At 43.6% G+C, this 20,165-nt stretch overlaps 1 protein-coding gene across 10 annotated transcripts in view; it reads right to left on the reverse strand.

Annotated features, from left to right (window-relative positions):
• The window catches only part of KMT2A (lysine methyltransferase 2A), an 86,009-nt gene that overhangs the window by 35,797 nt on the left and 30,047 nt on the right, over positions 1–20,165 (reverse strand). For 6 of the 10 annotated variants that reach the window (XM_081790364.1, XM_060604888.3, XM_081790363.1 and 3 more), the window contains 14 exons: positions 17,219–19,872; positions 15,475–15,652; positions 14,371–14,605; positions 12,388–12,452; positions 11,592–11,969; positions 11,196–11,269; positions 10,079–10,210; positions 9,212–9,325; positions 4,750–4,896; positions 3,998–4,093; positions 3,640–3,760; positions 2,473–2,595; positions 1,834–2,018; positions 478–651 (listed from right to left, as the gene is read on the reverse strand). In XM_081790364.1, the coding sequence (XP_081646490.1) occupies positions 478–651; positions 1,834–2,018; positions 2,473–2,595; positions 3,640–3,760; positions 3,998–4,093; positions 4,750–4,896; positions 9,212–9,325; positions 10,079–10,210; positions 11,196–11,269; positions 11,592–11,969; positions 12,388–12,452; positions 14,371–14,605; positions 15,475–15,652; positions 17,219–19,872 (4,676 nt within the window). The remainder of the gene's footprint in view (positions 1–477; positions 652–1,833; positions 2,019–2,472; positions 2,596–3,639; positions 3,761–3,997; positions 4,094–4,749; positions 4,897–9,211; positions 9,326–10,078; positions 10,211–11,195; positions 11,270–11,591; positions 11,970–12,387; positions 12,453–14,370; positions 14,606–15,474; positions 15,653–17,218; positions 19,873–20,165) is intronic. The other 4 variants (XM_060604892.3, XM_081790362.1, XM_060604890.3 and 1 more) reach the window with 2 other exon arrangements.

Genomic DNA, 20,165 nt, shown 5'->3' on the forward strand with positions numbered 1-20,165 from the left:
ACTGACTGAGCCAGCTGGATGCCCCATCAACAAATGAAATGTCAAATATGGACCATGAGATAACAATCATCCCCATACATCCTTAAAACCATACATTTAAAAGACATCTGTCTATAATAAAGATCCTAGACTGAAAGACACGTTATTCAGACATGATTTCAAAAGGGGCAAACCAAGTAACTTCACGTTAGCATGTTCCCACAAAGTTTAAATATAAAAATAATTTTAAGGCAAAAATGATTTTCAGCGAACTCAGATGAAAGCCAAACCAGAGAACCGTTCTGAGACACTACCTCCCTGTCTTCTGAAACACAGAGCTAAGAGAGCTCACATATTTTTAGGTATTTAAATCCACATGACGTTGCTAAATATAATACAAACCATCTTTTAATGCTTACTCCCAAGCCTCATCCCCCAAAAGACCCAAAGAAGCTAAAATGGCACTTGGAATGTTGGTAGTTCGTTGGAGAGACGTACCACGGATGTGTAACTCCCTTGGTCCATTTTCCTCTTCACTCCTTCCAGATCTAAAGGCTGCTGCTCCTCCTGTTTGCTGACCTCGGTAAGCACCGGCGGGTCAGGCCCTTCCGGGGAGCTGCGGGAAGGTATGCTCTCCTCCGTCTCAGGATTTAAGTCTGGTGGCTTGGCAGCCTGTTGCCAGGAAAGACAGGTTTCTTTTACCTGACACTGAAAATGAGGCACCCGTGTAAATTCTATTAAAATTAATAAAGATAGCACGGAAGGATTCCTATTATTAAACCTAAAGAACGTGAAAATAATCAGAGATTTCTTAAATAACAGAAAAAGTAATCGGAACGAGCCAGTTCTCTAAGACTTTGACCATGCAAGTCTGTGACTTTGAACTTAGAAGCTTTGCCTGATAACTTCCAAACCTCGTATGAAAACACAGACACCCTCCAGTCCCTTCTGAGGAAGACAGAGATTGCAAATGTTCCTATCCAAAATGTGGAGTTCTATCAAGAGACAAAGCAACAGCCTATCTGAGTTCAAGTTATCCGTGCGGTTCTTTCAGCATTTTACCTTGAGTTTCTAATGACTGCTCTACAGGTGTATATAGTTCACGACTAAAATAGACAAAAAGTAGTGATTTACAAATTGTGCCCCGAGGAGCCTAGGGATTTCCCAGAGGCAAAGGGTCTCTAGCCACATGACTATCGTCTTAGGTCAGGCCCTCAATCTCTCTCTTCCCCAGATTGATCTAACTGCCTCCCAACCACTCTCCCTGCTTCTAGCCTCAGTCCTCACCAATCCTTCCTCTCTCTTCTAGTCAGAATCACTTTTTCTCTAAAAAAGCAATTCTGATCAGGTTACTCTTGGGTGAAGCTCTTCATTGGTGCCTCTCAGACCCTTCAGAGTAGAAAGTCCAAATTTCTTATCATAACAGCAAAGAAGTTCCCTAGACAAGATCTTACTCTGGGCTCTAAAGATTTTCTTTAAAAAAAAAACAAACAAACTTTTTTTTTCCTAATGTTTATTCATTTTTGAGAGAGAGAGAGAGAGAGAGAGACAGAACAGGAGTGGGGAGGGGCAGAGAGAAAGGGAGAGGAAACACAGAATCCGAAGCAGGCTCCAGGCTCTGAGCTGTCAGCACAGACTCTGACGCGGGGTTTGAACCAGATCACGACCTGAGCTGAAGCTGACTGAGCCACCCAGGCACCCCGGCCCTGAAGATTTTCTTAATGGTTGAAAGCCACAACAAGTGACTCTACAAAACTGAACGAAGAATGACGCAAAATAAAACCAACAGTCCATCACCGGAGAAAACCCACTTCAGAACAAACTCTTAGGAACCGACGTGAGACTCGGGCCTACCTGTCGGTAGCGGAGCAAGTGGCTGGTGGTCCGAGAGTTCAGCAAAGCTGTCAGGACTTGCTTCAGAGAGATCTGTAGCTCTTTCTCAAGGGCCAGTCGCCACTCTGCAGGGTGCCGCTCAGTACAGTTCACACAAGTATAGGCCACGCTTTCTGGCAGATTAGATAGAATCTCATACATCTCATCTGGAAAAACAAAAACCTACGATGCTGAGGTGCTCTGAAGGGTGGCAGACAGGGAGAAGAGGACATTACTCCACTGAGTTTAATACAAAGTTGTAGGTTAGGAACAGTAGCAAGACTCTAACGTCCCCGAGGAACTCATCCCCACATACCGAGCTCCAAAGGGACGCCAGCAACACTAACCCAGGATTTGGTTACTGGAGGATCGACCGGTTACGGGGCCCACCAAGAGCTAGCAAATGAATATTGTATATGTTTATGTTCCCGATAAACGAGCACAACTTAACACGACAGTGTTAGAGACCGAAGTTATTTAAGTTATTCTAGAGACCAAGAAGGGAAATTTAAAACGACTCTAAGTAACAGCATGGCCGTCATGTTACGTTTACAGATTACTCTGGGGGCTGTAAATGTACCAAGAAAGAAGAAAACTGTAATAAAAAAAAAAGACTCCAACCTTCTGTACCTGAAAGATTCTCACATTTGGAGTGGACCCAGCGGTCGCACTTCCCACACTGCATCATCTTGCTCTCGTAGTCGTCGTCGTCATAGCACTTGTCACACAGAGGGCAGAAGTTCCCTGTGAGCAAAGCACGCGGTTCAGCGGGGCTCTGGGCCCCGTGCCGGCACCTCTGAGGCTGGGGCTTCTATGTGCCGGAACTTCTTAACAACGCCAGCATAGATCTCCGATGGGATGCTCACACATCTGTGCGGCGTCAAGATTATTCTGAGCTCTTAGAACATACCACTAATTCCATTTAGACTCCTTTCCTTTTGGAGTAGCCTCCACATCTAACGTGGAGCTTGAACTCACGACCCTGAGATCGAGAGTCACATGCTCTATGGACTGAGCCAGCCAGGCACCCTTACTTAGACTCATTTTTAAAGGTCGTGGGGTAGAGTCTACAGACGACACAATAAAAAAAGAATGAAAGAGAGAATTTTCTCTCTTGAACATCCCCAAGAAATGTCTATATTTTTTAAAAAAGGTGAGGATATGGGTGTAAAATAACACAGTTAATTTACACCTCCTTATTCCTAGTGATTTAAGTTAGAGCTTAGAGCAGCACTTCGAAAAGTTCAGCACAACATACAACCTTCGTCAATTTGTTTTATCCATAATATCCTCTATCATTCTTAATAGACTTAACATTAATTTGCTTATATTAGTAACTTGCTTATATTAGTATAACTTCCAATAGTAAACTTTGTATCATTATTATCCTAAATCAGCAAAACGAGTTTAACGTATTAGTTATTAATTTTTTTCTAGCATATCTATGAAAATAAAATGTTTGACTCAATACCACCTAAAATCACTTCTGAAACAATGAAACGTCTATGTACCTTACTTTCGGAAATAATGGCTTAGAGCCTTTCTTTGTGGTTAGTTATTACAACAAGTCCCCTAATTCTTCCCATATAAGCTAACAAAATATTTCTAGTTGCTGTGATACTTTGCGTAAAGAAAAGAACAAGGCCAGGAACTTAGGAAATGGTCTAAATGGTACCCTTGACAAAATGCGCAAGACTTTCTACTTCACTTCCCTGGAGTGTTCGGTTCACCTCCAGAGCAACCAAATATAACCCCTGAGAGTTGATAAAACCGGCCTTTTTGATGTACCTTTAGCAAAGAGTTTGGCACAGTCATGGCACAGTGAGAAATCATGAGACCACTGTGCGTCCCATCCTTTGCCTGGAGTCGTGGATCCACAGCTCTTACAGCGAACACACTTGGTGCAGATCTGGAAAAGAAAAGAAATTCAATAGGAATTCACTTTTAGTATCTCATCTCATTTAAAAAGATCTCGGATGCAATCAGTTTCCAGAGTGGACTTCTTCCCTGGGACGCCTTTCCTTAATAACGAGACCAAAACATTGTTACAATGACATCCTCGAGCAAGGCTCTCCCTGTTACAAGGTGCACGAGCCCCAGAGCTCCATGCCAGTTCTCTCTGAAACAGCACGATGTGTGCACTCACCCAAACTTTCTTTTTCTTTGTGGGTTTGGTGGGGTAGTTTGGTCCCAGGCACTCAGGGTGATAGCTGTTTCGGCACTTATTACACTCCAGCAGCTGCTGTAGGAAATATAAAGGCAGAGGATGAATAGCTACCAACTTCCAGGTATAAAGTGAGTAGGTCACAGACGCGGAAAGTGCAGTGTAGAGAATATAGTCACTAGGACTGTAACGGTGTCGTGCGTTGGCAGATGCCGACGACACTTCTCACGGTGGGCACTGTGTAATGTACAGAAGTGCTGAATCACTAAGCTGCACGCCAAAAACTAACATAATATTGTGTGTCACTTGTAATAAAAAAGAAAATTTAAAGGCAAAGGTGGATATCACATCAATTCACTCGAAACACCTATGACTCAGTGTCCCTTTCATATTTATCTGCAAGTAAAGTATAGCACATCATGACAACAGTTTAAATTTTCTCGCGAATTATTTATTCTCAGTGAAAGCATGCGGATTGAGGTCCTGCGAAAGGTCCTCGGTGATGAATGTTCTTATCGGGTAGATTTGATTTACTTTGGGGGATTTTACCTAATGACAATGTTTTCTCCTATATGCCCCAAATTAAAACACAAAAATAGGCAATGAATTATACCTAAATAGTCACGCTAGACTAAGCCAACAAAGAAAAAATATAGGTACAAAACCCAAAAACAAAAGGCAGAGATGGAGAGAGGGGATACTCCTCTAAAGAGTTCTATCACTTCGTTTTATACCTTTGTAGCCTGGTGCTGCCTTCCACAGACGTGACAGAACTTGCAGCGACGACAACACCAATTCTCCAGCTGGTCCTCCAGAGGGCGCTCGTTCTCCTCTAAACAAAACTTGTGGAAGGGCTCACAACAGACTTGGCAATACACAAACTAGGGTAGATGGGAACATAGAAGTTGTCAAATAACATGAAGAAATAGCAACCAAATCCTATCTATATACTTCAGGCTATAGGAGCCCAACATGTTTTATTCAACATATAATCATTCACCAATGATTATGTAAAAAAAAAAAAAAAAAAAAAAAAGTCCAATATTAGGCATCGCAGGTGATTCAGGGGACTAAGGTAATAACAGTAGAATTAAAAAAATAACTATACAGGGGCGCCTGGGTGGCTTGGTCGGTTAAGTGTCCGACTTTGGCTCAGGTCATGATCTCGCGGCTGGTAAGTTCGAGCCCTGCCTCGGGCTCTGTGCTGACAGCATGGAACCTCGACCCTGCTTCAGATTCTGGGTCTCCCTTTCTCTCTGCCCCTCCCCCACTCATGGTCTGTCTCTCTGTCTCAAAAATAAATAAACAGGGGCGCCTGGGTGGCGCAGTCGGTTAAGCGTCCGACTTCAGCCAGGTCACGATCTCACGGTCCGTGAGTTCGAGCCCCGCGTCAGGCTCTGGGCTGATGGCTCGGAGCCTGGAGCCTGTTTCCAGTTCTGTGTCTCCCTCTCTCTCTGCCCTTCCCCCGTTCATGCTCTGTCTCTCTCTGTCCCAAAAATAAATAAAAAAAACGTTGAAAAGAAAAAAAAAAAATTTTTTTTTAAAAATAAATAAACATTAAAAAATATTTTTAAAGTAACTATATAGATATGTATTTTTTAATATATAATAAATACATTCCCAGATTTAACAGAATGTGGCTAAGTGCCATAAGCAAGCTACAAGAGCTATGGGAAGGGGGAAATGGGGAGGTTTTGTGTGTTTGCAGGGGAGAGGCAGAAAGAGAATTCCGAGCAGGATCTGTGCTGTCAGTGCAGAGCCCAATGCAGGGCTCGAACCCATGAACCAGGACTTGAACCCATGAACTGTGACATCATGACCTGAGTCAAAAGGAAGAGTCAGACACTGAACTGACAGAGCCACCCAGGTACCCTGGGAAGGTTTTAAAGGTTTCCGACAATACACTAAAGACAGTTGTAAGCTCTGGTTTATCCTTTCCATCTGTAATTTTAAAATGATATTTTCATATGGGCATTTTTAAAAATTTTGAGTAAGAATTTTATTTTGCTGGGGCACCTGCATGGCTCAGTTGGTTAAGCATCCAACTCTTGATTTCGGCTCACGTCATGATCTCACGGTTCATGAGTTCAGGCCCTACATGGGGCCTGATGCTGACAGAGTGGAGTCTGCTTGGGATTCTCTTTGCCCCTCCCCGCTTGTGCTCCCCCCTGCCTCAAAATAAATAAATAAACTTAAAAAAAAAAAAAAAAAAAGAATTTTATTTTGCCATAACAGAATTATTGGGGCAACTGGTCAAGTCTAAATGAGGTCTATAGATTAGGTTAACAGTAATATGCCAGTGTTAATTTCCTGATTTTGATAACTATACTGTGATTACATGAGAATGTCCTTGGTTTTAGGAAATACACACCAAATATTCAGACGTAAAAGGACACGTCTGCAACTTACTCCCAAAGTTTCAGAAAAAAATGTGTCTGCATATAAAATGTGTACACATATTTAACTTCTCACTTTGTAAAATACGGACACACAAAGAGAAAAGGATAAAGCAAATAAAAATATTGACATTTGAGGGGCACCTGGGTGGCTCAGTCAGTTAAGTTTCCAACTCTTGGTTTCGGCTTAGGTCATGATCTGGCAGTTGGTGAGTTTGAGCCCCACGTCTAGCTCTATGTTGGCGGTGCGGAGCCTGCTTTGGATTCTCTCCCTCTCTCTCTCTCTCTCTCTCTCTGCCCTTCCCCTGCTGGCTCTCTCTCTTTCTCAAAATAAATAAACTTAAACAATTAACATTTGGGAAATCTGGGTGAAGGATATATGGGAATTCTTTGTACTCTAACTTTTCTGCAAACCTGAAATAACATCACCATAAAAAGATTTTTAAAATTCAAATGCCAGAATTCATTAGGCACTGGTTATGTTTTAGGAGTGCAATGCAGGCAGTGGGCTATTCCTTTTCTAATTCAGTTTTTAGGAATCCTGTGGGATTGCTGTGCATAACTACACAATTTAAATTAAAGCAATTATAGTCTGAAAAAAATCGTTTTATCATAGAAGTTGAAGGACTGGTGCTACAAGTTATTCATGTGGATAGCATATGTATGGATGCAAAGTATAAAGATTACATACAAGAGATACAGCGGACCCTTGATGTTATAGACCGAATAATCTTCACTTGCTCTTAGCCAAAAGGCGGAGAATCAATTATAGACTGAATACTTTTTTTTTTTTTAATGTTTTAATGTTTTTTTTTTTATTTTTGAGAGAGAGAGAAGGACGGAGGAAGGGCAGAGAGAGATGGAGACACAGAATCTAAAGAAGGCTCCAGGCTCTGAGCTGTCAGCACAGAGCCTGACGTGGAGCTCGAACCCATGAGCTGTGAGATCATGACCTGAGCCAAAGTCAGACACTTAACCTGAGCCACCCAGGCGCCCCTACACTGAATATTCTTAATCTCAATGGTATCTAAAGCAACCCCACCACTTAGAACAATATTATAGTTCACGATAGGCACTAATAGATTTGCTTAATGAATGAACACCAGACAATAATGTATAATTTTGCTAATGTATAATTTAACATAGCAAGTGGGCAGGGCTGAATCTCTTAGCTAGTGAATGAGTCTCACGGACTGCTCAATATCCACATTACAATCTGGGTTTGGAATTTCGTTTTGATACTAAAATACATATGTGATAAAGTAATAAGCGAAGGAGGCATTCTGGAATTGAGGATTGTATGAATGACAAACTTCTGCTCTCTATTTAAATTGTGCTTTTTTTTCTCTCTTACTGTAAAGGTGGCAGATATTCACTGCAAAAGATTCAAAAGGATAAAGAAAAATAAAGAGAAAACAAGTCAACCATAACCCAACCACACTTTTAAGATTTTGATGTAAATCTTTCCACAACTCTTTCTGAATATATTTTTAAAACAATGTCCAAACCAAAATGGGATCACGCTTTACATACTACTTTGTAACCTGCTATTTTAACTCAGTGACGTGTCAAGGACACCTTTCCATGTCAATATCAATCTGTATTATTATGTAGGACTTCATACTTGCCCTTATATGCATGTCCTATGATTATTTTAAGCAAGCCCCCGCTCTTTACTGACAAACTTTCGGCTGTTTCCTATTTTTGATCACTCTAAAGAGTACTGAAATAAAGTCTTGTATTTATTACATATATAGAGAAAGGTTTATTATATACATGTACGTATACATGTATATATTATGTACATGTATGTTTATATACACGTGTATGTATTGTACACGTACATATGTATGTACACCTATACCTATTTGCTGATCTAATTATAGCCTTAAGATAAATGCCTGGAGGACAATTGTTGGGTTAGACAGTATGCTCATTTTAAAGATAAATACATATTTCCGAACAATCTGCTCAGAAAGAAAGACTGTAACATTTAGATTTCCACCAGCGGAAAGTCCCTATTTCCAAATCTTTTTTTCCCACGTGATTTTTTTTTTAAGATTTTATTTTTAAGTAATCTCTATACCCAACCTGGGGCTAACACGCAACACAAGCTCAAGAGTCACATGCTCCACCAACTGAGGCAGTCAGGTGTCCCTTCCCACATGATCTTTTTAATGCTTAATGTCCAATTTTTGTTCATCAGAAGGCTCTAGGACACCTCCCACCATGTTTATTTCTCATCTTGTGAATTACATATTTCTGTCCTTAGCCTTTTCTTTTAGTGGGTGTTGTTCCTTTTTCTTATTAATTGCCAAGAGCTCTTTATAGACAAGGGGTTTTTGATATTCAATATAAGATAGCCATATCTTTCTCTAGAAGAGCACTGTAACAGTTTTTCCATGTTTGGACATGTAGCAGAAATATCAGAACTCTAATAAAAAGAGTGAATTTAAGAGATGAGACCATTAAACTTTTCACACTCAATACTTTTGCTACTCTACTAAGAGGCAGATTCCTTCCTAAAACCTCTACAAAATCTTCAAAAATACTTCGGTGGCTGGTTTCAAGAGGAGATACCAGGGCACCTAGAGGCCTCCTGTGGAGCATGCGACTCTTGATCTCGGGGTTGTGAGTTTGAGCCCCACGTTGGGCAGGGAGACTACTTTAAAAATTAAATAAAATTAAAGAGGGGGTAGCACCTGGTACACGCCAACGAAACAGAATAAATCATTCTCTCATTACAGCAAAATAATCTACCATTCAACTTTCTGGGGTACCAAGAAGCAGGATTTCTTACCTCTACATGCCCACTACTGGCACAGAGAAAGCAAACCACTCTGGGGGTTATAGGAACAGAGGTCAGGATTCCTAAGCCTCCCATCTCCCATACATTTTCTGCTTCACAATCCTCCTGCAGAGAGAGAGACACAGGTCATTTATGAAAGTGTTACAATGACACCGCTTTGGAACGAAAGTGAGGATGGAAAGCCTAGAACCAGAGTGACAGCATAGGGTCCAGAATACTTCACTTCAGTGGGTTTGAAAAGAACTGCTGCTTTACAAAATTAGAATCTCAGACACACACACTGTTAAAAGATACCCTGGGACTGACTTTTCCTTAAAGTTTTGCTGATTCAAGCCATCATCGTGGTTCGATATTTCCTATGTGAATGAATTCTTTCCTCAGACACTGTTCTCATCCAAATGCATTTTTATTGCTCACGATGGTCAGGAGTGCGTCAATGCCTGTGTTCTTTAGCCAGCCCACAAACAGTGGTGTCTCTCACCCCTGAACCCCACCTTCTGATGGTAGTTCTTACTCCCTGACTTGGTGTCGAGTTGCCTTTCTTTCAATACCTTGGGTTAACATTGTTTTGTTTTGTTTTTTTAATGTTTACTCATTTTTGAGAGACAGAGAGAGACAGCATGTGAGCGGGGGAGGGGCAGAGAGAGAGGGAGACACAGAATCCAAAGCAGGCTCCAGGCTCCGAGCTGTCAGCGCAGAGCCAGACGCGGGGCCCAAACCCACGAACTCAGATCACAACCCAAGCCGAAGTCGGACACTTAACCGACTGAGCCACCCAGGCACCCCTGGTTAACATCATTTTTCTGATTTAAAGTCCATGACGCTTGATACACTACATGGTCACGAAAACACCTTTACCTTAAAGTCCACTCTGATCCTGTGGACTCCATCTGCTGGGATTTTTTGCTTCGAACTATTGCCATTGGAGAGAGTGCTGAGGATGTTCAAAGTGCCTGTGTTCTCCTGCTTACTGACTGGAGGTGGCTTTTCCTACAGAGACAGAAGATGGATGAAGAACACCACCACACCCTATTTGCCTTTGCCTTTGTAACAGATAACGCAAACGACAAGTCTAACAGATCTAGAAAACACATCTCCACGGAAGTACCCTACAGACACAGAGAGTCAATCTGCAGATTCTTTTCTCCAGAAAGGCATTTTACATATGTATTACAACCCGAGAAGAAGAATTCCAGGACTCTCCCCTGTGGGTTCTTGGCTTGCTTCTTCGTGGTCTGTGACGCCGGCCGAGGTTGTTGGCACAATGAAACGGAAGTGACAGCACGGGAGCAGTGTATTCTGCCATTTTTCTAGATCTTTCAGTTGCACATCAAATGTGGGGCCGATCGCTCCACTCCTGTTTAACCCGCCTGGGATGCTCACAGAAGCGTTCCCAGCTCTGTGATCGTCAATGATTTCAATTTGTCAGTATGACCATGCTTGATTATCACTACAGTCAGAAGCCAGACAATGACCTTGGAGTAAGGCCTCCTAAGACCCTGGCATCTGCCCCTCTTTGGCATTGCTGATACTCTTGAGAGTATCAACCAGGAAGTTCATACACACCATTACGGTGGCACAGAGAGACAGCAGAAAGAGCCAGAAGATTCTTGAAGACCCGTCTCTCTCCATATAATTATAACAGCGTGGACACAGGGAAGGGTGATAGTTATAGACAAATGTCACTAAAGGATGCTGAAGGCAGAAACAATTACCTTAAAGTGGCCTGCGACATAAGCCGAAGCATAGAGGACCACAAAGAAGGGGAAAGGAACGAGGGGAAAGAAACAAAAAAACAAAACGAGTGAAAGCCTAAACCTGAAGTTTGTCAATTTTAAGAAAGTCCACTGCCATCTTCCTAGAAGCAGATACGCGGTTTCATTCACGCAATCACGTAAATGCCAAGGGCAAGACTCTTGCCCTACAGGATGGAACGCATCCCCGAGCAATGGCAGAGAAACGAATCTGTCCTCACCTTTTCTTTTGGTTTTTGTTTTACAGGAATACTTGGTCGAGGAGCCACTTTTTTCTGCTTGCTTTGCTCTGGACCTGAAGAATTCAACATAAATTACAGTCAGTGCTAAATAGCAATGACCACTTTTAGGACTTACTGGCCTGTGAGGAAAGGGGCATTAGAAAACACAGGAAACTATTGAAACTCCGGGCTTTAAATAGGAAACGAAGACAATACCTCCGACTTCACTGGGTTTTTTTGCTTCTATTTCTCTATTATTCTGTAAACAGGTTAAAAGAGAGCTAATTTTTCTGAATTAAAGGCTTCAAAACATACACGTCAGGTTTCCACACGCTGTTTAAGAAAGACAGAGGTGTTCTTCTGGTTCAGCTATTCCTCCTTGCCTTCCTCACTCACCTGATTCCGGTGGCGGAGGCTGCTTTTTCTTGGGCTCGCTAGGAGTGGTCTTGGGAACTTCTTTTCTTGGCGGTGCTGTGCTTGGTGGCTGTGGGGGGGTGACTGGAGGCGGCTGGGAGACCTGCTTGCTGGACTTCCTGGAAGTCGGGGTGGTAACTTGTTTGGATTCAGGTCCTGGGGCAGAGGCGTTCCCTTCTTCACTCTTTTCCTCGACGGGCTTTCGAGGGGGTGGTTCACTATTGCTTTTCTTGGGGGCAGGGTCCTCTCTTGCTGCCGGGGTAGGCTTCTGACTACAGTCCACCACATTCTTCACAACACTGCTCTCTTTGCTCTCTTTCTTTTCACTGGTCTTAGACTTTTTCTCTTTCTTTTTCACAGCTAGGAGGAAACACAAGATTGTAAGTGAGAAGAATTTTACTTAAGACAGAAGTAGACGAATGTAACATAACCTTATTCTCAGTTTCCTGCAGCTGAAGTTCACGCTGGAAGGCTCATGCTGGTCAGGTGAAATGGGGATACTTTTGTTGCTCTAGGAAATGGAATGCACTGTAATTTTTACAGGAATTAATTTTTTTTTTTTTTTATTATGGAAAATTTCAAGGTAAAGGAAATAATAAAATGAACCCTCATGTAACTACCATCCAGCTTCCACAAACACCAACTTGCTGGGAAAGAGCGGTACTTAAACAACAACAACAACAACAACAACAAATTAGCATTCTCTTTACGCTAGATGCACGTGATTGTATGGCATTAAAGCAGGAAGCATTTGGGGAAGATCTTTCTACAACACTACCTTTTGCTTGCTTCTGAAGGTAGGCTTTGGAAGGCATCCACTGTAGATTCTGACATTTTCTCATCCTAGGATGACAAGGGATATCATAAAGTAAACTACATTTAGAAGAAGAGCAGTTGAAACAAGTGTCAATTGGCCTGCGAGAATCAGTGAACCTTTATTCAGGTTCATTCTGAGAGTTGAAAAAAGGCACTGTTGATTGCTCAGATTCAATCTGAGCCTTTGAATGCTTCAATCAGCAATTTTACCTACCTGTAGGCTCTAAAAGGAGCCAGTATCAAATTATTTTTGAAACGGACTCAAATTTCTTATCACCTAGTACTGACCAGCACCACACACAAAATGATCAGCTGGTATTTCTTGTAGTCAGATCGCTTCTGCTCCCTTAGGAGATTAATATTCATATAGTAATCTAAATACAAATGGACTGAAATTAACCAACAAGGCCTCTGCGACTACAATGCTATAGGTCTATCTCAGGGCTTTGTATATGTTCCACCCCTCAACTTAGTGAAACTGAAACTTAACTTGAAGTCTAAATCCATGTCAACCCCTAAATTATAGTGCAGGTTTATCTTGCAGTCAGGTACCTTTCTGCTGATCAGTGAATTATCTCACTTCTTTCTACTAACTGGACGGAGGCAAGATTCCTGCTTAAGGACAGACTAAACCAAAGCACAGAACTACTTACGGTCTCCTAGACACTGTCTCCCCTGAAGTACTTTCTCCCAACCACGTTTTCTATAAATCACTGTCGTGCTGCCATTCACTCAGCAAATACCTACTGCTAACATCTCCTCCTTGTCTGGGCACTGTACTCCTTATGCTCAGTCACCAACATTTCTGTCTGTGCAAACGTCTCGATTCACTTCAAACAAATTATCCCAGAGAGCAGAAAGTGCATCCATAAGCTGACTAAAACAAGGGGAAAAGATCGAGTAATCAAAACTTTCAGATCAAAAATCCCATGTGCATGAAAATATTCCAGGAGTTAGAAAGCCAAGAGTTGGGGCGCCTGGGTGGCTCAGTCGGTTAAAGCGTCCGACTTCAGCCAGGTCACGATCTCGCGGTCCGTGAGTTGGAGCCCCGCGTCGGGCTCTGGGCTGATGGCTCAGAGCCTGGAGCCTGCTTCCGATTCTGTGTCTCCCTCTCTCTCTGCCCCTCCCCCGTTCATGCTCTGTCTCTGTCTGTCTCAAAAATAAATAAATGTTAAAAAAAAAAAAAAAAATCAAAAAAAAAAAAAGAAAGAAAGCCAAGAGTTTTCTACTAACATATCACCACAATGTCCTGAATGCCGTGATGTCAGTTGACTTGAAAATTTATACAGATAATATTATAATATATATGTAAATTATATATAAATGATAGATCGAGTATATGTAAATATTACATATATATGTGGCCTATATATAATTTATACAATATATAATATATAAATATATAATTTATCAGGTTTTTTTTCTTTTCTCTTCTTTTTTTAAAGTAGGCTCCACACCCAGCGTGGAGCCCAATACAGGGCTTGAACTCACGTCCCTGAGATCAAGACCCAAGCTGAGATCAAAAGTCGGACGCTTAACCGACAGAGCGGCCCAGGTGCCCCACAGATTTGTCAGCCCGTGTGGCTATTTAAATTTAATTAACATGAAATGCAATTAAGTATGTAGTTCCTGAGTTATACTAACCACACTTCAAGTGTTTTACAGCCACGTTTGGCTAATGGCTACCACACTGAACTAAGCCGAGAACATTCCTACTTGCAGCGGGACGTTCTCCTGGACAGCACTGCCCCAGACTATTTCTTACTGAAGGGCAGCCCAAACCTAGCCACGTCACAAAATCCAACTGGGCAACTTAACCTTGCACCTCAAGGGGACTCATTACCACCACATTCAGTTTTCTGCTGCGTCCCTGCCACAAACCAGGCATAAACACACAACCTTCACGGCTGAGAGGCCACCGCCTCAGAGTAAGACCCCCACTCACTTGCAGCACTGCTTCTTTATATTTCGGCCACCAAACTTGGGCTTGTCTAAGCAATTAGTACAAACACCACAGTCCTCAGGCACCTGGCAGCCGGGACACTGCCCACACCGCCTGGACCGTCGTCCCTTCTTTACTGGAGGTTCCTGAGGCGCCTTGTTTCTGGTAACGGGTTTAATTGGTTTGATGGGTGGAGCAAGAGGTTCAGCATCTTCTGAGCCAGCAATTGATGACTTGTCTGTTAAAGAAACGGGGCGTTAGTTATCAGGGAGCATCTAGTTCCTTCTTGGGAGCAGAGGGGGGGGGGTCCTCAAAATCCACAGATGTTGTTATATACACGCGAGCCTCATTTTAATTGGGACTCCAAAAATGAAATGTGGCATAATAAAAATATCCCATCAGAGATAATTCTTTAAATGTTTAAAAATGTCTATACCTTACAGCTTGATGAAAGCAGAAATCCAAACACTGAGAACACCACACAGTCTAACTTAAATATGAACTGAGTGCTTCCTAAGATTCTCTAAACCTCTACATTTTATATGAGCAGTCACCCAGCATCTAAATGCAACCATGAGAATGTACCTCAGACCTCCAACCACGGGGCATGTAACTAAGTGACCAAGGGCCCCAACTGCTGTGCTGTGAAATCCAGTGCATCACAGAGGCCACACTTACCATGAGGGTCTCTCTTAGGTAGTGACCGAGCATGGCAGGGACACTGAGGCGGGCTGGTCCTGGGAGACACATAACTACTCTGACAGTCCACTTCTGCCCAGGGACTCCTCGACAGCCTTGCCAAACTCTCTGGGAAAACAGTCTGGGAAGATTCTGTCCAACCCTCCTCCCCTTTCTCTTTCATAGGGGTCAGACTTGCAAAGCGGTCTGATAGTTCCCCCAGCCTTCCCCAGCTCCCTCCCCATTTTTTCTCTCGGGCCATTTTCTCTAGTATAATCCTTACCCACTGAATGCACCCTTGCCATTTGTTTTTTGGAGAAACCCAGACTAACACATAATGCTACGAAGAGCCTACTAGGCGTCCCCAGAATGATCAGCAAACAAATCAAATGTCTGCTTAGACTCTGAGGCCGGCATTCCCTGACCTACCGTCATTCCCCATGGAAGACAAAATCTTTTCTCGTTCTTCCCATGGTAAGGCACTCAGGGTGGGCATGTCATCAGGAAACACAGCTCGTTTTCGGCCAAGGGCAACAGCAGCTCTTCTGCAGACATGTTTAATGCGGGGTCCTCGCACAGAGGTCTCTGATGAATCACTCTCTTGACCCTGAATAAGAGGCAAGTCAAAACAAACAACAGCAACCACACATGTTGAAAATGTAATTAACTGAAGCCAAGGTAGACTCGTTTTGCTTATTACAATCTAAAATCAACACATACAACCCTAGTTATTCCCAGCTGATAAGCCATGACAATCTGCAGAAACCGACTACTTCTCTATCCTAAAACTGGCAGCAAAAAAAGGGGGTGCGGCTTTAAAAAACAAAAAGCCAAAAAACCCCAGAAACTAGGGATGCCTGGGTGGCTCAGTTGGTTAAGCGTCCGACTCTTGATTCCATCTCAGGTCATGATCTCAGTTTGTGAGATCCAGCCGAGTCAGGCTCTGAGCTGACAGCACAGAGTCTGCTTGGAAGTCCCTCTCTCTCCTCTCTCTCTGCCCCTCCCCTGCTCATGCTTTCTCTCTCTCTCAAAAATGAATAAATAAACTTAAAAAAAAAAATGAACTAAGTTTTTATTCCCGATTATACTACTGCTTTAAAGTTCCCATCAAAATTCAAGCTGCCAATCTATATTATCAAAAAGTCTGGTCTGCAGTTAACAAGGCTTATCCAATCACAGACTATTTCTTCTATTTCCCTGATCAACAGAGGGGTAGGGGGAACAGCTTACAAATGTACGGATACAAGGCCACAGCTCTAAACAGAAACGTCTCGCACTTTAAAGAGCCACTGCTCCTATCACTAGGAGGCTAACCAAAAGCCACCCCACACGGTGTCAGAAACAAATCCCATCGTGTTCCCGCTAGAACTCTCAACTGATGAAACTGCTAAATGTCAATATGGCCCTTGGCTGAGTAACATGAATAAACCTAAGTGTGTGGCCGTCTAAATCTAACTTGGTGGGCTGGCATGAATATGGACCTACTACATGGCAATTTTAAAAAAGAACCTGAAGATCGGTGGGCTTTCTCTGAAAAGGCTGGTGCCTGAGCTCACTTTGTGAAAAAAATAGTAAGACGTAAAAAATTAATAATGCTGTTCTCTGTAAAATTTGTTTGTCATCATCTTAACTAACTGAATCCTACAGCTCTCAGGCTAAGCGCTTCTCATTTGTATTCCACAAACGCCCTATTATCTGTGGCGCTAATCACTCAGTACTCAGAGGAAGAGAATCCCCCCACCCCCGTTTTCTGTAGTAAACAATAGCAAAACAATTTGAGTACAAAAACGCACCTTCAAAATTAAGTCACAGATTCCATTACACCAAACCCATTAAGCACAAACAAGTCAGCATTCTGTCAAGTGGCCCCAAACTGCCTTTCAGTCTTAATTCACCACCTTCCTGTGTGTCCCAGTCCAGCGATCCGCCGCTGTTGCCGTTCCTCTTCGTACTTCTGCCTCTCTACCCACACAGTGCCCTCTGTTTAGAATGTTCTCCCCTCTCATCTCCCACCTATCAAAATCCTACCAGTCCTTGAAGGACCGGTGCGAGTGCCCCCACCTCCTCTGCCCTTCTCCTGATTCCCGTAACTAGACGTCACGGAAACCCTTCGCCTAAAACTTGCTCATAGAAGGAGCTGTTGACTTTTAACAGGCAAGATGGAAAAGAGTACCTGTGCTTTGGGCTGGTCAGTTTGTTTAAGACTCTTACTCTTCTCAATCTTGCAGAGCTGGGCTTTGGCCTTTTTTAGGAGGCTGGCAACCCTCTTGTCCGTCATTGGAAGCTTGTCTGCCTGAGCCAACATGGAGCCTATGGAGGAAGTGGAATGTTTAACAGTGCTAGATGAAGGAGTGGAAAGGCAGAGGGTTTTCTCCTTCTCCAGGGATGGGGCAGTTGGGCCGAGGTCCAAGTTGTTTTTTTCCAGATTTCCTCTCCCCTTCTTTAGAAGTATTTTGGTTTTGACAGCTGTTGTGTCCCCAAGAGTCACGGAGGCCATATCAGTCCCAGAATCAAGCGACGAAGACTTCTTCCGCCCTGTTGCTTTTTTGGCGGAAGATGAAGTGGCAGCATCTTCACCAACGGCCTTCTCTTTGGAAACCCTACTCACAGGATACAATGCAGAACTACTCTGAATCTCTGATCCCTTTTTCCTTTTCTCTTTCCTCGACTCCCGCTTATTCTCTTTTTCTCTCTCCCGGTCTCGCTCTCTACTCTTGTCCTTCTCCACGCTCTTGTCAGCATCTCGATCTTTGGACAGCTCCTCAGGGGCCTTGTCTTTATTTCTCCCTCTCTCAGTCTGAGAGCCTGGGGTAAACCAAGGGAAGAGAGGAGAGGGGCTGCTGGATGAAAACGGCTCTGCCGGAGCACTAGCCTGCTTCCTTGGTCTCTGGCTTTTCTCCGCAGACTCCCCAGACTGAGTCAGGGAATGAGAAGGAAAAGTAAAAGTTGGGTTTAAGGCACTAGTGGCAAGAGGACTAACAGATATGCTTAACGAGGAAGAGACAGAAGACGGCGGGGTGAGAGGTGACAGCTCAGCAGTGCTAAGCCTTCCGCTTCTTGTCCTCATGGAGTGAGAAGGAGATCTTGGTTCAGATCGAATGGGACTAAAGACTTTCCTCTTCCTTTTTCTGTTGGACACTCCTGAAGAAGACGTTCCAGCAGAAGTCCGATTACTAGGCAAGGTTACAGACTCAAATATTCTAGAGTGAGCCTCGCTTGGAGTAAATCTGGGAGCTCTCAGAAGAGGGCTCCTTTTGTGCATATCGAACCTTGTTCCGGAGTGGAGCGGTGAAAACAATCGGGCTGAAGCAGCAGTACCAGATGGAGAGAAACCCGACGCGAAGCCAACGTCCTCAGGAGTCAGCGGAGGGGGTCGGAAATTATCAAATATGGGTTTGCGAATAAGACCTTCTTTGGCATACTTTGCTGAGGAAAAGTACTGTGGCTCTGACCTAGAATGCTTTAAAGAGGTCCACCTAAACGTCGGTTCTCGCAAGATCGACTTTCGCTTCCCTTGCATGGGAGCGGCAGAAGCAGGCAAAAATGGTGATGCTAAGGGGATGGTGGGAGGCATGAGCCAAGGTGTGTGGTCAGAGATGCTGGAGGCCGGCTGCAGCGGCGGGGGTGGGGTGAGCAGGGGCGGAGGCGGAGACGAAGAGGGCTGCTGCTGGGGGGCACTTTGCAGGGTGGACAGTTTTTTCGTTGCTCTCGACCCGAAACTCCTCTCGGACACGGAATACCTTCTGCTCCTCCTGTCGTTGCCGTCGTTTTCTGGGGACTGGGAAATAGGCAGTGGGGTGTGAACTTCGGGGGTATCGCTCCGCTCTTCAGGAAGTACCTGGATCTCCTCCGAGGCCTGAGAATCTGTGGAGGTATCGACGCTGGGGCTACTGGATCGGGAGGAGTCCGAAGACATTTGAGAGGAGTGCTGAGAAGCCGCGCTTGATTTTTCAGAAGACCCACAGGACGTGGCACTGAATCTGCTGTTCGGGGTAGACTCGAGTCGGGCAATTTTAATTGGAGGGTCATAATCCTCATCCTCTATGAACCGCCGAGGGGTTTTAATGATGCGCGAGGAGATGGCACTGACGACAGGCATAATGAACTGCCGGATGTTCTTGACCTGTGTCTTCACCTTTCTGCCTTGCAGCTGGGCCGCTTCTTTCTCGATTTTCTTCTGAGCCCCCTTTTTCGCCCTCTGCAAGAGCTGCTTAGCAATTGTCGCATCTGTCCTTTTAGAAGAAGGAATAATCCTAACCGGCTTAATCCTTCGAGGGCTTTGTCTGACTACTGTCTTATCTTCTTTTGTGAGTGGAGGTGTTCCTTCCTTGTCCTTCCGGACCTTCTGGGGCTTTTCCAGTTCAGAGTTAATGAGGAGGCCGGAAGGGGTCTTTATCCTTTCTGTGGATGGAGGCCTTCCTCGCCGTCGGACAATCTGTACCCCCTTCCTTCCTATTTGAAGCTTCCCTGTCTTAAACTTAGACTTGAGAGGAGAGAGTTTACCTGCTCTTAATTTTTTAATCTTTGTGGCTTGCTGAAACGTAGCAGAAGGTGTCCGTTTAATCTTTTTCAAGCTATCTTCTTTGCTTCCCTTTGGTAGCTCTGAAATGTCCTTTCCGTGTGTTATTTTGATTTTTACTCCAGGGAAGGTGGGGGGTCTTCCTCTCTTCTTTTCTATGCTTTTAGAATCTTTCTTCTTGATCTTATCTCCAGATTTGGTCTCCGATTTATTTAGAGGGGAAAACACAGACGGGTCTGAGAGGAGAGCCGAATTCCGGTCAGAGCCACTTCTGGGTCTCCCGCGAGGCTTTCGAGGGCTAGTTTTAACTGTGTATAAAAATTAAACAATGGAGAGCATATATTTAGCTTTGTAGTTCAGGTCGCTACTAAGCTGAATACACTTTTAGCACAAGTCATTTTGTACGGACCTCTAGCTGGGTCTAGTGAGTCAATAAAACACCTTAATTGGGTTTAGTTTCCTTCCAACAAAAACTTGCCTCAAAGAAACCAAGTCAATAACATTCCACCTAGAACATTTGACAGAAAAACTAAGATAATGATAAGAGATTTTGATTAATATGCGAAACGAATTTTCCTACAACTTCAGGTGAGCAAGGAGG

This window comes from Panthera onca, chromosome D1 (genome assembly GCF_046562875.1).
Source record: "Panthera onca isolate mPanOnc1 chromosome D1, mPanOnc1 haplotype 2, whole genome shotgun sequence".
Lineage (NCBI taxonomy): Eukaryota > Metazoa > Chordata > Mammalia > Carnivora > Felidae > Panthera > Panthera onca.